The sequence below is a fragment of the Labeo rohita genome, chromosome 13 (genome assembly GCF_022985175.1).
Source record: "Labeo rohita strain BAU-BD-2019 chromosome 13, IGBB_LRoh.1.0, whole genome shotgun sequence".
In the NCBI taxonomy this organism is placed as follows: domain Eukaryota; kingdom Metazoa; phylum Chordata; class Actinopteri; order Cypriniformes; family Cyprinidae; genus Labeo; species Labeo rohita.
In genome coordinates, this window is record NC_066881.1 from 17172416 (window position 1) to 17189875 (window position 17460).

Consider the following 17460-nt stretch of genomic DNA (forward strand, 5'->3'; position numbering starts at 1 on the left):
AGGTACTTCATTTTCCACAAGCCTAATAAGACCTGGCAGCAGGTGTTTTGGCTGACCATCAGCATCGCCATCAACAATGCCTATATTCTTTACAAGATGTCAGACGCCTACCACGTCAAACGCTACAGCCGGGCGCAGTTCGGCGAGAGGCTGGTCAAGGAGCTCCTGGACATGGACGACTGCTCACCCACTCAGTGAAAGGAACCGCATGCTGTCTCAAACCCACCCATGACAACCCACTCATACTAACATACTCAAACACACTCGCATTCTGCACTTCAGGGTCATTTTGAACGAACAAACCTATACGTAACACTAAATGTGCCAAGTTTGGTTAAAAAAGGGATGCTTTCCATCTAAACTCACATTTAAGACCCCATTTGGCCATTTGATACTACAAGACTGATGTACATACGTCACCGTAACACTTGCTGCATGAGATACACGAAAACGTGCCCTTTGTAGATGTGCAATGATTTTTATCAATAGAGTTCCAGTAATAGTGTCGACGTAGTTTTGAACCCTGAGGTACAATGTTTTGTGAATTCTCTGTTTGTGAGCAGCATATCCAACATTCAGCACTGATAAATATACTGTATATACTCTTTGATTGAAGTGTTTTATCAGCAAAATGAGAATGTAATGCAATTCACACGTAAGATCACAGAACATCGTAGATGTTCTCCCAAATACCTGGGCTTTTTTCTATTTTATATCACTTAATATTTATGATCTTTATGACTCTTTTTTTAAAAAGGCAACAACATTAGTGACGCAGATGATGTATAATGCCATACAGACACCGAAACCGGTGAAATGTGGCAAAACTACTATGCTTTCCCAATCTTTTTTGCACTCGAAAGTAGCGGTCAGGATTCGCAAATTTTAAATAATGATCCCAAATTCGATTTCCCACCAAATCTGTATTCAACACAACATATTAACTCCTTTGTCTGCCTTTCGTATCATTTTGTCATTTCAGTTATTATGAATATAGGAAAAGGGCCCGATATACAGTAGTATACCAAAAATAATGTAAATATTATTTCTAACAATTCATTTATATATTTTTATTAATAATAATTTAAATTGATTATCTAGGGGCATTCATGTACTTGCAAATGAATCTGAAAAAATGAATGAAATGATATAAGACTTTAACTAGAATGTCTTACTACCTGTAACTGGGTGGATTTATGTGGTCTTTCACTGTTCTAGAATCTATCAAAAGATCAATTCTTCATGTTGCTTTATTGTAACTGTAGTAATGACAGTAAAATCGCAGCCCATGGCATAATTTGTCCCTTCATAGAACGAAGCAGATTCATTTTAAAAGATTTCCCTCAGGTAATATATTTAGTCAGACATCTCCCACTCTATCACTGTGTTATATTCATACTGGATAACAACCACTGTAAGGGACAGATATACTATTGTGAGTGAGTTTGTCAAAGATTTACCTGACATGCTTATTATTTCCTTTTAATTTTTTATTTACTGTGCCATCACCTGCTGTTTTTCTTTGTAATGAGTGAAACGCTGCATGCTAACAAAACAATTAAGATATTTACCACTGAACATCACCTAAAACATTATTTTACAGCTTCATATTCAGTTTTTCCCGTAAAACCGGGCGCGTCCATCTGTAAAATGCATGTGTCTGGCTTCCGGTCTCATCCGCATCCAGCTTAGCTTTACAAAACAGTAGCTCGTTTTGCTACCTGATATTGTAAATTGCTGTGTCTTACCATATTATTTAATGTATTATCTTATTTATGAACACACTGGTTTGCAAACAGTTTTACCGTTTACTGCACGTCGTTATTCTTCGCGTTAGTTATCTGCGTGTTGAAGAATAAGGTGGATACAAATCTGTATAAAAGCCTACTTTGTAATGTCAGCTGCAGAAATTCACAACAATATGTATTTGTGTGTGTGTGTGTATATGTATGTATATATATATATATATATATATATATATATATATTACGCCATATATCACAACATATTTTATACCTGCATCTCTTTTAAAACAAGAAATATTATATTATAAGCAATGTTATATAGGCGTGCTCATAAACATGATTGTTTTTTTCCAATTTTGTCATGAATGTGCAAACGTTTGATTTCACTTCATCGTAATATTTTTGTACTACTAATCTTATCTACATAGTCAATATACTAACAAGTACACTTCAGGCGATAACTGCCACATGTGCTTATCTAATATAAAATGCACCAGATGATTTTGAGATTGTATATCTGTTTTCCAGAGCATCTTTTGGGTTTGATCTGCACTTAACATGGGAATTAATTATTTAAAGCAGACAGACAGTTTAAGTGTAATGGCATTAGAGAGGTGTTTGACCTTATTTAGGGTGACCTCAGGGTTTTGTAACTACAATGTCTACTGTAGTGCAATATAATGTAGGAGATTGGATCGGGTGCTATGAACATCTCTGCCAAGAATATAATCCGTAAGCCAGAAAATAGTCGGCGTGACCGAGACTTTTAATTAAAGCTCTAGCTGGTGCAGTACATTAGAATAAAACCCTTCCAATAAGTGAAGTTTTTGCTTTTGCACTGGCCGCTAACATTGTACAATATACTTTAGGGCCAGCTTCGTGTGGCATGATAGCAGGTAAAAATAAACAGTCCTTTTAATAACAGAACAGCTAGGACAACTATGTAGTCTCATTTACTGGACCAAATTCTTCAATATCTGGTCAATTTAACAAGAACCCAGTGTTGTATCTATTTTCATGTATGAATGTTGTGAATGTGCCGTGTCTTGCTGTATAATGCTTGGTGTTCCTTCACTTGTCTTCTCACTGTGAATGTTGAAATGATTCAGCTGTATGTGAGAGTATCTGTGTTATCTGTAATGTTCACCCTCACTGTATGTCCAGTTATCAAACTGACCTTTGCTTCACCTCCCTGCCTCTATATGAGTTTACACCAATTTGCACACTAATAAATGTTGTTTATACATACCTTTTTCCTACAGTAATTGGTTACAAACATTCATTGCACCATTCCCAATGAATTGTCCATCACTAAAAGAAATAACTTTCATGATTTACTTGACAAGATCTTCGTAACAATTTGCACTAACACATTTTAAGTACATTTTACCTGTTATTGTTGAGTAAAATCTACTTACCTAAGTAAAGTAAATATAAAAAAAGAAAAGAAGTAACTTTAGCTTGACCAGTAAAAATTTGAGTAATTTTTACTTAAAGCTTATTTGCACTTAGGTCTTTGAAAGTCTTCAACACAAGAATCATAGAGTTTCAGCTGAGTTTATTGCATTGCACTGAATATCATTTTATGTATTTTGAACTCCTTGGTAATTTATTTTCCTCATTACTTTGAATATGTATTTGATATTTTTAATCTACTCCTAAATATGGTTTATAGCAGGTGTTAACAGTGATGAACAACCATTACTAATGAAGGGCGGGGTCAGGTGGGGTTGCCATAAACCGTTAAAGCTTATTTGGTTAGAGAGAATAATAACCACCCCGCTCTCCTGTTGTAAATCACCGTGTCACACCCCCCACCACACACAACGCACTACACCACACCGGTCATTTACAACTCTAATCGACTCAGTTAATTAAACTGAAACTTTTTAAATTTAGCTAACTATAAAATGTACGTAGGGTTAAGCTTTGCATTAATTTGGCTAGAAACACCAGAGATGTAAAGCAGCTTTGCATTATGAGTCGGACAAGACTTCTGCATTCAGGAAAAAGGTGGATAGGAATATATATCGTGGGGTTTCAGGAGTTTATTTTTTATTAAAAGTAATAAATTCCCTTTTTTGTGAAAGTCACATTAAAATAGTTTTTTTTAATGATTTACGATAAACATTTTTTTTTTTTTTACCACATTTTGTTGTTACTTTTTGAAAATGTCCTTAAGGTGTGGTTACTGCATTTGAATTTTTTGAAACTTGAAAACGTAAAATATTATTTCTAAGCATTTATAACATAAGTAAAACAGCTTGTGAATAGTCATGTAATGTGATTTAACTCAGGAAAGACGCACACATTAACAGGTTAAATTATCATTTTTTTTGTTTAATTAGTTATATATATATATATGTGTGTGTGTGTGTGTGTGTGTATGCACGTGCATGTATTTAATATACTGTTTAACAACTTAAAATTAAATATTATATAAGTTCATTTGCAAAAACAGATAAATCCATTTTTAACAATTTTCAAAAATCATGTTTTTTTTTAATCAAACTGCAGTTGGGTTAAGTAAAAATAACTAAAAAACAAAAAACAAAAACAATTAAAAAAACATAATTTTTGAGTTATCTGTTTTTGCAAATAAACTTCATTCGTATGAATGTGTGCATTTACTATACTTTTTAGTAAACTTTAATTTCTTTGTCTAAGAGTCCGAATAGCAGGTTACATTTTGATACAAACATATTTATTTAGTTTAGTTAATGCACCATATGTGAAAACACTTAGGAGACTGGATATGTATATAATTTTTTTATTTTTTTATTTAAGTTAATTATTTTCCGTCATTCAAACCTTTGCAATATCTATAAAACAATGAACAAATACAAGCGCTGTACAGTTGACCAAATCACTATAACTGCAACTGAATGTGTAAATGTACATGCATGGACATACATACTGTATATACACACATATACACTATTACAACTGTTGACCCCATGCTGTTTCCTTTGCCATTTAATGCAACATCAAGATCTTCCTAAAACTGTCTTTCAAGGAAACCAAAGAGACAGAAAGGGTGGGGTCAGAAGTCCTTCATTCACTAAAAACAAAATGAAACTGTCCTAGTCTGGAGTAGAAGTGTGTTTCCATGTTTCAATCAAACAGCAAATGACTTTGGCACACTGTGCTATGTAAACATTTCATCCAATTCAAAGATTAGCCATCATGTATTGCTCTGAATTTGGTTGAGTTCTTCAAAACCCCCCCTACCGTTCAAAGCCAAACTTTATATTTCATTGGCTTCTCTTTTTAAACTGGAGAAAGGTGTGATTCACTATGGCAAAAGTGCAGTCCACATCTACCTCTGCAGAAAACCGATGACGCTACAGATAATAATAATAAAATACAGGTAGGTGGACTGATTTTCCTCCTAAAGGCCACACAATCTCTGCCCAGACTTTGAAACATCAAGACAGAGAGTCTTCCGTGTGTTTCTGTTGCCGTCTTCATACTTCCTGATGGAGAACTGGGTTATTTCTGGGACAACACAGGGTGGTACAGACAAACCCAACATATACAAGTCTAAGATTAACATAATTACTGCTGATACATGAGGAGAGCTGACCGAAAGCCAGTCAGGGACTCATTTAGTCTGGATTCCCTAGCCTACAATAAGTTAGTCCGAACTGCTACGGCGTTACACATGAAATGCAGGTGGGTTAACTGATTTGTTTCACATATCACAGGCTTTGTTGTCCGTTGGATTTACAGTAACGCTAGTTCTGTTAAAATCAACTGGAGTACCACAATCATTCACAAGGTTTGGATGTGTGAAAAAGAATTTCAGGGGCATGAATAAAATGCTAATTGAAAGGATACACAAACCGTTGCGTTTCTCCACTGTGAGTTCAGATGCTTCTCTAATACACACCTCTTTGAAAGCTGCTTAGAAACACACATTCACACACAAAAAACTCACATTTTCCTTACAGTATCATGGATAACAAAGGCAGTAACAAAAAGAAGGACTCTCAAGTAGTGATATAATGTGCCATGTTTGGCCAAGCTGCTGAGGATCATGATTAATCTTGAAAATAAAACATCCAGGATTTTAAAGAGGCCCGTGTTATGATCCAGAACATGTACTGCGTGACATCAGAAGAAACCCCTGCTTGGAGTTACCAGGTTATTAACATGATTATTTTACATAATACACTTGGCGAAGAAAAAAAAGGCTACATAGAATTAAGAAATAAATGATTAGTGTGAAAAATGTGTCTGAGAAACATTTGTTTGTGTTTGAAGACATGTTTCAGATACTGATTCATTAGCAGCCAGTGCTACAGTATGTGAATTCAGCAGTCACGTTCTGTACAATGTCTCGGTTCTCCTTCAGAACACACCAGGGGCCCTTACGCGAAGCGGGTTGAATCTTTACACATTGCACCTTTAACAGAAAAAGACAGATTGACAATTTAATAGAAACTAGAAAACAACAAAAAAGGTCTCTTGAATTTTTTTCCTGCTCTTTTTGCGCGAGCACCGCGAGTCGAAAAAACACGAGGCTGCCGCTGTCCTCCACAGTCAAAGCGTGTCTGTGACTGTGCGCACGACAAATGAGTCCTCCCCTCGATCCCATGAGCCCACAAATTAAACCAAACCAAACTAAAATCCAGTCCGATCACAGCACAGGAAGGGAGTCTCCGTAAAACATTTACATTCAACAATATTGGTAACGTAACTAGAAAAATAAAAGAACAATGGACATCCATTGTAAAAAAAAAAAAAGAGTCGGAATTCAAGAAAATGAGACACGAAAAGGCAAAAATTAGACAGAAAACGGATCCTTTCCATCGGAAAACAAGAAGAAAATCCCAAAATGGTTTCGATACAGTTTAGACACTTAAGATTCACTTTCCAAGAGCTGGACAACAGATGAAACAGTGAGGTATATAGTTAGATGGAAATAGTCATCATCTTGTGTGTTTTCATTGCCCCGTGGCCCTTGAGGACCACCAGACCGCACCGTGGCGGCCCTGAGTCTGTATCCGGGCAGCGATTATCTCTGAGGGGCGAGTGCGTGCCCAGCACGGGCTGTCCGAGGGCGAGGAGGGGAGGGCTGGGATCGGCGTGTCAAGCTACGGCTGCAGGTTGAGAGTGAACTTCCACTGCTGGGTAAGCGACGGGTTGCACACTTCCACCGTCAGGCCGCCGTTCCGCGCGCTCCGGCTGTCCAGACATAGATTGCTGCCCACGTGCCGCAGTTTGGAGTTGTTGTCGATCTGCTCCCATTTCTGCAATGGAAACATAATGATGATGATGTTGAAAATCTGAGCAGCGGAGCCTCCCCCGAACCCCTGCTTCGAGCACAGCATGCTCACCTGTCTGCTGTCGTTCTCCCTGCAGCCCTGCAGTTTGATCTGCGAGCCAGCTGTGCGATCCACCACCGTCAAGCAAAGGTCCATGTGTTTTACTGATTTGTCTTTAGTCAGGGCCCATTCCTGTTTATCAGAAAAATGGTAAGCAGGGAGCATTTGCAGAAAATACACCCACATAAATCTACACAGGAACTTAAAAATAAATAAATAAATACATGAATGTCTTAGTAAGAGGCTGCCATTTTCTGAAATGATACTTTTGAGAAGTTTTGAGACGTAATGTGGTGTGATATGCTATAATCCACCCCAGAAGTTTTTGTGAGCTCATATGTATTAATTATAATAAATATGAATATTAGATTAAATGATTTCTGAAGGATCATATGGCACTGAAGAGCTGAAAAATAAATACTTCTACTGTAATTTTGAACAAATAAACGTGTACATAAATTAGGTAATATACACTGCCATTCAAAAGTTTGGGATCAGCAAGATTTTTAATGTAGAAGTCGTCTCTTATGCCAATCAAAGCTGCGATTATTTGATCAAAAATACAGAATGAAACAGCAATGTTCTAAAATATCAATATAAAGAATATTATGAAATATAGAAAATCATGAAAATTCTATTATGAAAATAGAAATCATTTTAAAGTCTCTTGTTCACTTTTTAACCACAAAACAAACATTACTGACCCCAAAGTTTTGAACAGTAGTGTATATTCTTACAAAAGATTTATATTTTAAATAAATGATGTTCTTTATAATGTTTTATTCATCAAAAAACCCTGAAAAAAGTATCACAGGTTCCAAAAGAATAAAAAATAAAAATAATAATAAATACATAATAATAGATATATAAATTAATATATAAATAGATAAATTAATATATAAATAGATAAATAAATAGATAAATATATATATATATATATATATATATATATATATATATATATATATTTTTTTTTTTTTTTTTTTTTTTTTTTAGTAATTAATTAAGTAGCATTGATAATAAATCTGCATATTAGAATTAGAAGCATCACGTGACACTTAAGACTGGAGTAATGATGCTAAAAATTCAACTTTGCAACACAGGAATAAACTGTATTTTAAAGTGTATTAAAATATAAAACCGGTATTTTAAATTGCAATAATATTTGACAATATTACTGGGTTTTTTTCTGTTTGCTGTTGTTGTTTTGATCAGATAAATGCAGCCTTGATGTTAAAAAACAATAATCTTACTAATAAAAATAAATAAAATAAATAAAAATCTTACTAATCCCAAACTTTTGAACAGAACTGAATATTTATAAAGCAAAATGAAAAAAAATAATAATCAAAATAAAAAAATAACAAAAAAGGCATGTTGATAAATCTTTTGGATTTAGTTTGCATGCAGCTTAATAAATCTACTCTTACATGGAATTTTTATACTTTAAAATATATATTTTTCACACTGTATTACCACAAGTTTCACATCACAGTACCATTAGGGAACTAGTCACATTATTATTCTTGTCATATACTTTTATACAATGTCTTTTTAACTAATAATTACATTGCATTACATTATATTATATTATATATTTATTTTGGCAGCAGCTTTTTACAATAATTGAGTGCATATAGCAATAGATGCCATTTACACTAAGTGCAAACAGCTATAGATTCTATTACACTATGTTAAAATAGCAGGATTGTTTACTATTTATATTACTTATTGCAAATAGTGGCAATTATCTGCACCTCAGTATTGTAGTATATTATAAAATATAAAATAATAACAATTGAGTATAAATTATAATTTTAATTCAAATTATTAAATGGATGCCACCTTACAGACTATAAAGTCCTTCCTATTCCTACCCTAACCCTACCCAATACTTTATTTTCAACTATTTGTTTATCCCCTTCATCTTCATTGAAAATAAATGCTTTTCTGATGTGATTTAAGATTTGAAAAGGGAGAAAAAAGGTCGAAGCGGGTCGATCACGTCAAAAAGAGCATGATACGCGATTTACCATCTACGCCACTGGAACTGGTTATTGACAACAGTCTTTTGTAATGTTGATTATCCCAATAACACGTTGGTGGGCGGAGTCAGTGTAAATAGCCTCTATCAACAAGGCGGCTAATTGCACAGTCTAAACAGATGCTTTGATTTATTTCTCATATTCAGATAGACAAGTATGATGAACCATTTACATCCCTCAGACTTGCACATCACTGTGTGATGATAAATGCAGATAAAGTAACCCAGAAACTACAGTGTGACCCTCATTTATAGCTCACTTACCCTTCACAAGTGCACCGTTCCCTTAAACTAACCCAAAATCACTGCAGAGTCCATCACCCAGTGCTCTGTTGCCACACCTGACATAAGACTGTTCAGTACCTGAGATCGGATTGGTACCTGATTGCCCCCGGCGTTGTGGCATTCATACACCCCCACCACGCCATCAGCAAAGTGTCCCAGTGTGTCCAGACAGTTCTGACCCTGCTGTAATGCTCCAAAGGCGATGTCCTGATGATCAGGGACCCTAAACAAAAAACAAGGTAAGTACCAATTATGCTACCTTTTGAACTGCATTCACTGGTTGTCGACTTTAATAAAGTTTAATTACTCTAAATTGACATGTCCAGACTTAGTTAAAGGCTCTATTTATACTTCATCAATCATTGTGCCAAAACAAAGGTTTTAAACAGCCAGTTATGCAGGGAAAATCAAAAAGCTCATACATATTAATGCACAAAACTTCACAGAACCTTGAATAGCAGATGTAAACAAGGCCAAAGTGATCCAATAGCTATTTTTATTACACTCAGGTCAGACACTCACCGTAGCTCAGGGTAGACGTTCTCAAGGTACCACTTAAATGGTTTGCAGCCCAACCTCTTCTTCATTTCCAGCCTGCTCTGAATGCTGCAATTAAAGAGGAAAACTAGTCATGTGGAGTTCATTTGGAGGTCTAAATTTTTTCAAAAGAACAGAGAACATAAACCAGCCAAGTCTGAAATTAGTGGCCTCTGGTACCCTTGGCAGTGAGCAATGAGCTTCTTATGTTGAAGAAAGTGATTCTCCTATTCTATTCCAAACTTTTTCCTTAGCAAAAATATATATAGATTAAAAGATTAGTTTACTTCCAGAATAACATTTTTCTGATAATTTACTCACCCCATGTCATCCAACATGTTCATGTCTTTCTTTCTTCAGTCGAAAAGAAATGAACGTTTTTGAGGAAAACATTCCAGGATATAGTGGACTTCAATGGTGGCCAATGGTTTGAAGGTCCAAATTGCAGTTTTAATAAAGCTTGAAATGGCTCTACACGATCCCAGCCGAGGAATAAGGATCTTGTTTAGCAAAACAATCAGCCATTTTCTAAAAATAAAAAAAATTATATATTTTTTAACCACAAATGCTCATTTTGCACTAGCTCTGTGAAGTGCGTCTATGACTTCACGCATTATAGTCACGTTGGAAAGGTCACACGTGGTTAGTTCTTTGTCTATGTCCGATTCAAAAAGATAGGGCAGGGTGAAAAACTCCATCTCATTTTCTCCTCCTACTTCAAAATCGTCAGACATCGTTGATTTACATTTCTTTGTTAATGGTGTTTGACTTTCTTTGCATATTCGCTTTGCAAACACTCAGTCGGTACTTCCGTCTACGTCACGTGTGACCTTTCCAACATAATTCGTTAAGTCAACTAGTGCAAGACAAGCATTTGTGGTTAAAAAGCATTTGACTGATGACCGATCGTTTTGCTAGATAAGACTCTTATTCCTCATCTGGGATCGTGTAGAGCCATTTGAAGCTGCATTAAAACTGCAATTTGGACCTTCAACCCATTGATCCCCATTAAAGTCCACTATATGGAGAAAAATCCTGAAATGTTCTCCTCAGAAAAACTAATTTTCTTTGCCAGTTTTTATTCTGGAAGTAAACTAATTCTTTAAGACAGATACACACTTACTTGCCATAGGGCACATTACGGGCTGAGGGCACAGCAGCGTAGTAGAAGTTCTTAAAATCGTCCATCCAAACCTCTGCTGCTCGCCTTGTGTTCCTGCAAAGACAATCACAAGCAGACGACAGTAAATTATACATTTTATATAGAGATACTGATGCTCTGCTAATGACCATAACACATCCACTACATTATTCCTGAATCTATCTTCAGCACTAATGGACCTTCTGCAGCACATTACTGGGTGCTTTATAATGACGACAGAATGTCACTTCAAATTTCAACTGCACTACCTCACAACAGCTCACTTATCGCCGGCTGCAGTGCTGCTTTCAGCCACTGGGTGGAGTACATGAACCAGAATAATAAAGGGCTCATGATGCTTGAGCAAACATGAAACTAAAGATAAATAAGAATTGGGTTCTTAGGAATATAACGTCTGGCGATATTACAACAAACCTGACTACAGTTAAGTATCCTGAAATGGCGATTAAAAACAGGACAGTCAAAGTCTAACTCTGGATGAACCACACTTATAATATAAAGTAACTTAATATAAAAGTAATATAATGTAGCACAACACAATTCAGCAGCAACTACTTCAGTCCTCAGTGTCACAGTCCTTCAAAAATTATTGTAATATTTTGATCTGGTGGTCAAGAAACACTGCTTATTATATTCAATGTTAAAAACAATTGCTGCATAATATTTCTTTGGGAAAAAAAAACTGAGAATAGAATGTTCAAAAGAATAACATTTATTTGAAATTTAAATATTTTGGGTAACAAAACGTAAATTTGTATTTTGTAAATGTTTTAAATTTTGACCTTGAGTCTGTAATAAAGATTGACTTGACTTGACTGGACTTGTAAAACAATGTAAAAGTGTAAAGGAGTAGCTCACTTTCAGAACAAAACTTTACAGATAATGTACTCATCCAAGATGTTCATGTCTGTCTTTCTTCAGTCCTAAAGAAATTATGTTTTTTGAGGAAAACATTTCAGGAATTATCTCCGTATAGTGGACTTCTATGAATCTGAACTTCCAAAATGTAGTTTAAATGCAGCTTCAAAGGCCTCTAAACAATCCCAGCCGAGGAGTAAGGGTCTTATCTAGCTAATTGATCGGTAATTTTCTAAAAAAATAAAAAAAATGACAAGCTCAAATGCTTGTCTTGTCTATCTCTCAGTTCAATACGGTTAGGGTATGTCGAAAAACTCCCATCTCATTTTCTCCTCAAACATCAAAAATCGCCCCACATCGCCGCCGACCCACTGTTTACAAAGTGAACGTGCAAAGAAAGTCAAACGGCGATGTAGGACGATTTTGACGTTGGAGGAGAAAATGAGATGGGAGTTTTTCGACATACCCTAACTCTCTTGAACGGGACTGCACAGAGTACACACGCACAAAGCAGAGCTAGACAAGATGAGCATTTGAGGTTAAAAAGTACATACATTTTCTTTTTTTTTTTTTTTTTTAATTGACCGATCATTTCGCTAGACCCTTATTCCTCGGCTGGGATCGTTTAAAGCTGAACTGAAACGGCATTTTAGAAGTTCAAACTCGCGGGCAGCACAGACATCCACTATATGGAGATAATTCCTGAAACGTTTTCCTCAAAAAACTATTTCTTAATTATCCGTAAATTGTTGTTCTGGAAGTCAACTTCTCCTCTAAGTCTTTACTGTCAATTTCAATCAATTTAATCTTTTCTGAATAAAAGAATTTCTTAACTCAGTGGATACCTGGCAAAGACCGTGCCACTGCCCCCTGGGAAAGTGTACGGATGCTGTTTCCTGAAGACATGTCCCACTCGACTACAGGGAATGATCTCCAGACTGCCTCCGCACTGCCAGACCCGGAATGAGATCTCTGAGAATCACAGCAACGGCCAAGAGATCAATAAAACGCGTCACAAAACACACCAACAACCAAATGTACACCAACAACCAAAACATAAATGTACATTTCTGAACGTGAAAATAAAGCAAAGTATCAAAACTCATAATTGCATGTGTGGTATATTAAAACAAACAAGAGCAACAACAAAAAAAAGCACTACTTTGTGAACTTCTTGGACTTTGAAAACTTCTTAAGACACACACATGGAAAAGCAACTTTATTCCAGTCTGATGGATCATTTCTGGAGCTGCTGTAGACTTTCCACAAGCAGCAGAGCTGAGAAAACTGCTGTGTTTGTGGAATGAGTCAGGATTTTCTTTCAGAATCCATCATGCCACAGACATTATGACAAAACCTGAAAAACTCTACCTCACTGAGTCTTACACTGCACTTTTTTTATTCAAGCCTCGTTACTAATAATAAAAAAAGCAATCGTTCTTCTGTGGTGACCTAAATTGCCCCTTAGATGGGCACATTACATTTTGGCTGAGTAAGGCATTATCTCATAGAATCTAATGAAAGAAGTACCATGAGCTCACATCAGTATTCATATACAGTGAAGCCACCAAGTATTTGGACACATTTAAGTGACACAAACACTTCAATTTCAATGCATAATATTAAACCATGTGATTTAAAGGCAAGGTTCACCTAGAAATGAAAATTATGTCTGTGCAGGGTCAGAAAGCTCTTGGATTTCAACAAAAATATCTTAATTTGTGTTCTGAAGATGAAGGTCTTACAGGTTTGGAAAGACATGAGGGTGAGTAAACAGAATTTTAATTTTTGGGTGAACTAACCCCTTAATCCCTTTTGGGGCACTTTGAATAGGCAAATCTGATACAGACTCATACACACTGATACAGATCTACTGTCTTCAGACAGTCAACTCAAATTAGTATGTCTCAGACTGACAAAAGAAATGCAGAGCATTTCGAGAAATAAAACATTCACTCACCGAGATTCTCACCGCCCCACACATCCATCATCATGTCGTACTTTCCCAGCTCCTCGAAGTAGTTCTTGTCCATTACAAAGAGGCCACCAGCAATCATAGGAGTCCTGGTAAACACAAAACATGAAAAATGAGATCAATCAAACAAATTCTTAGACTTACTTTCTACACTTCGTAGACCTTACTTTCTATAAAACACATACGAAGCAGTTATCTGACATACTGGTGATGTGTTTTGTTTCAGTGGCCATTTGTGACTTTATAAAACCCTGTGCTCATTTCACTCTCCAATGCTGTGATGGAGCAATCTGATCACAACCTCATAAACAAAGTCATTAAACAACACTGGAATCATTAAACAAGAATGAAGAGTGCTGTGTCATGAAGACTTTTACACAGCACATCCCATAAAGGCACCACACTGTTTATTATCTTAATGTACTTTTAATGTACTCGCTGCACGGTGATTGAGATTTCACATCACAGCAATGCACCCTCTATACAATCCCCCATTCGGTCGCTTCACACCTTACTTTCTCTTTCCGGCTCGCCTTTAGCTGTTAATGATTCAAGTCATTCCCTGGAGAATAGACCTTTTACAAACAAGCACGCAAGCAAACACATGGGCTTCTTGGACAAACTTGTTTTGTTATTACAAGAACTTTAGGGGATTCTTTTCCCATGTTGACAGCAGAATTAACATTTGGGGGCAGATGTATTTAAAGAGACTGGTGCGCATCATTTTAGCAATAATAATGCAATGTTTGAGAGCACAGCAGTTTTATACACTACCAGTCAGAAGTTTTTGAACAGTACGTTTTTTTTAATGTTTTTTTAAAGAATTCTCCTCTGCTCACTAAGCCTGTATTTATTTAATCCAAAATGCAGCAAAAGAAATATTGTGAAATATTTTTACTATTTAAAATAACAGCTTTCTATGTAAATATATTTTAAAATGTAATTTATTATGGTGATCGAAGTTAAATTTTCAACATTATTACTCCAGTCTTGTGTCACATGATCCTTCAGAAATCACTCTAATATGCTTATTTGCATCTAAACTTTGTTTATTATTATTCTTATTATCAATATTTAAAACAGTTGAGTACATTTTTTCAGGATTCTTTGATCTTTGATGAATAGAAAGACCAAAAATCAGCATTTATCTGAAATTAAAAAACATTCTGTAACATTTAACTTTTATTTTTATATGCTTTAAATTGATCAAAAGTGATGATAAAGACATTTATAATTTTAAAAAAAGAAAACAATAATAAATGCTTTTTTGAGCAGCAAATCAGAATATTAGAATGATTTCTGAAGGATCATGTGACTAAAGTAAGGATGCTTAAAAATTCAAATTGGAAATCACAGAAATAAATTACATTTAAAACATTCAAACAGAACACAGTTATTGTAAATAGTAAAAATAGTTCAAAATGTTATTGTTTTTGCTGTACTTTGGATCAAATAAATGCGGTCTCGGTGAGCAGAAGAGACTTTCTTAAAAAAAAAAAAAAAAAAAAAACTGTTCAAAAACTTTTGACTGGTAGTGTATATAAATATAAAAAACCCACTAAAATTAGATGGCATGTCAACTTAGTAATAAAATGAAATAAGGTTAAGCTGAAGTACTAAAATTGCAAAGATTGAAACATTCAGCTTAATAAATATGCCAAAAATACATAACTATATTACAAACAAGATGAAAACAGAAAGCCTAAATCTTCAAGAACACAGTCGAAAACAGACTGATTTTGCACACCTATAGCAGGAGTTCTGCTTCAAGAGAGTCTATACATTAAACAGCTGACACCCAATTAATTGGAGAGCAGTGTGAGAAGAATAAAAAGTAGTCATCTGTCAATAATCCATTACAAACTCACCGGTTCATGATCCAAAACATTTGTAGCGCAGATATTTAAGAAGAGACACTAATTCTTACTTGATAGGAGCAATGGGGTTTCCTTGCCGTGCTCGTCTTTGTTCCAGGGTCATGTAGTCCCATTTAAAAACTAGATTCCAATCAAAACCTGGATGAAGATCAGACGTTACATTAGGGATGAATTATGAAGTCTGATTTAAATGCAAGTTCAATGTCCTACTCAGCCATGTGTCAGTTACGAAAACAAAGGAGAACTTTAGAGATACTACAACCACTCTGATTAAAAGAACTGAGGCTTCGTTCAGAATAGCATACTACCTTGTTACTTTGATAGTATGCAGCATGTACTCCGTGCACAGTATTCAAATGTTTTCACGTAACATTTCTTTTCATTAAAAGACATTTTACATAAAACTGGATTAAAACCACATTTGCATTAGCGGTAGGAAAAACCATAGCTTGCCAAACAGCAAAAGAATAGTCTTAAAGTTTTAAGCAATCGTAGGTTTTAGGCTTTGGCTCAGTGTAAATGCTGTATCCTTAAAAACCTAGCTGTTGGCATGTCTAATTTTCCAAATGCCTCGTTTTCTGTCAGCTGTAAACCAGAATCAACATTAAATGTGACATTCGGTAGCTTTAGATAACCGAGAAAGAAACAATACAGTATGCAAATAAGGTGGTTACATTTTGTGCATTGAACATTTTATAAAATGCAATGGGAGAATTTATGATATACACAGACACAAAATTCAAAGTTAACTGAAATAAAGCTAAAATAAATTAAATTCTAAATATTACACAAAAAAAAGAAATGTTGACTTGGCAATTAAGTGAAATAAACGTAAGCTGAAGTAGCAAAAACTAAATACAAAGCTACATAAAAGTACCTAAAACATAATAAAAATGACAATTAGTAAAATAAATAAATATATAATAAACTATTAATATTAAGAAAAAATTAATTTTAAAAATTAAAAAAAAAAGAAAAAAAAAGAGGAAATTACTTAACGTCAAATTTCTTAATACAGAAACAAAATCTACTGTAAATTTAAATGGAGTATGTATTTTATGTATGTTTGCTCAATTAATAACAGAAATTTGTGAAAAAGTAAGTACTAAAAGCTGTAAATAACCACAGTAGTCCCCAAATTCAAGATTCAGCATATCAAAGTGACAATAATGTAGCATCCTACTGTTTAAAATGTTTTGGTACTGCATTACATACTACTTTTTGTAAAAAAGTAGCTTATTATAAATGCAGTGCACAGCACTGAGCTAGTATATCATTCTGAAGATACTGTTATAAAAAAACAAACAAAAAAAACATGGAAAACATGGAAAACATGCTAGATAAAGTCTGAATGCCGTTTAGCTAGCACACCTTCAAACAAAAATATGCTTAAAGTCCATATAAATAAAATTATATTTATAACCCATGCTGCTTTATAAAATACAGTGATACCAACATGGATAGATCCATTTCCATATTATTTCCCACTGCATCCAGAAACCTCAGCGCTCAGAGGAAAAGCTATTCCACTCAGAGATAGAGCCATTATGCCTAAAACCCCCAGACAAAAATCAATCAAATGGTTTCCATTCCAAAAGGACATTTTCTCTTTGAGATTCATCATGCTCTCTCACTCTTCTGCACATT

General features: G+C 34.9%; 2 protein-coding genes across 3 annotated transcripts in view; one reads left to right on the forward strand and one right to left on the reverse strand.

Annotated features, from left to right (window-relative positions):
- Positions 1-2994, forward strand: part of pgbd5 (piggyBac transposable element derived 5) — a 30316-nt gene extending 27322 nt beyond the window's left edge. Inside the window, exon 7 of the mRNA XM_051126700.1 lies at positions 3-2994. Within this exon, the coding sequence (XP_050982657.1) occupies positions 3-198 (196 nt within the window). The 3' untranslated portion in view covers positions 199-2994. The remainder of the gene's footprint in view (positions 1-2) is intronic.
- A 1513-nt stretch (positions 2995-4507) lies between these two features.
- galnt2 (UDP-N-acetyl-alpha-D-galactosamine:polypeptide N-acetylgalactosaminyltransferase 2) overlaps positions 4508-17460 on the reverse strand; it is a 103376-nt gene continuing 90423 nt past the window's right edge. The window contains exons 9-16 of one of the 2 annotated variants that reach the window (XM_051125674.1): positions 15864-15951; positions 13922-14025; positions 12807-12933; positions 11065-11157; positions 9927-10010; positions 9501-9627; positions 7088-7207; positions 4508-7000 (exon numbers count right to left, since the gene is read on the reverse strand). In XM_051125674.1, the coding sequence (XP_050981631.1) occupies positions 6845-7000; positions 7088-7207; positions 9501-9627; positions 9927-10010; positions 11065-11157; positions 12807-12933; positions 13922-14025; positions 15864-15951 (899 nt within the window). In that variant the 3' untranslated portion in view covers positions 4508-6844. Of the gene's footprint in view, positions 7001-7087; positions 7208-9482; positions 9628-9926; positions 10011-11064; positions 11158-12806; positions 12934-13921; positions 14026-15863; positions 15952-17460 lie in introns of both variants that reach the window. The other variant, XM_051125673.1, reaches the window with a different exon arrangement.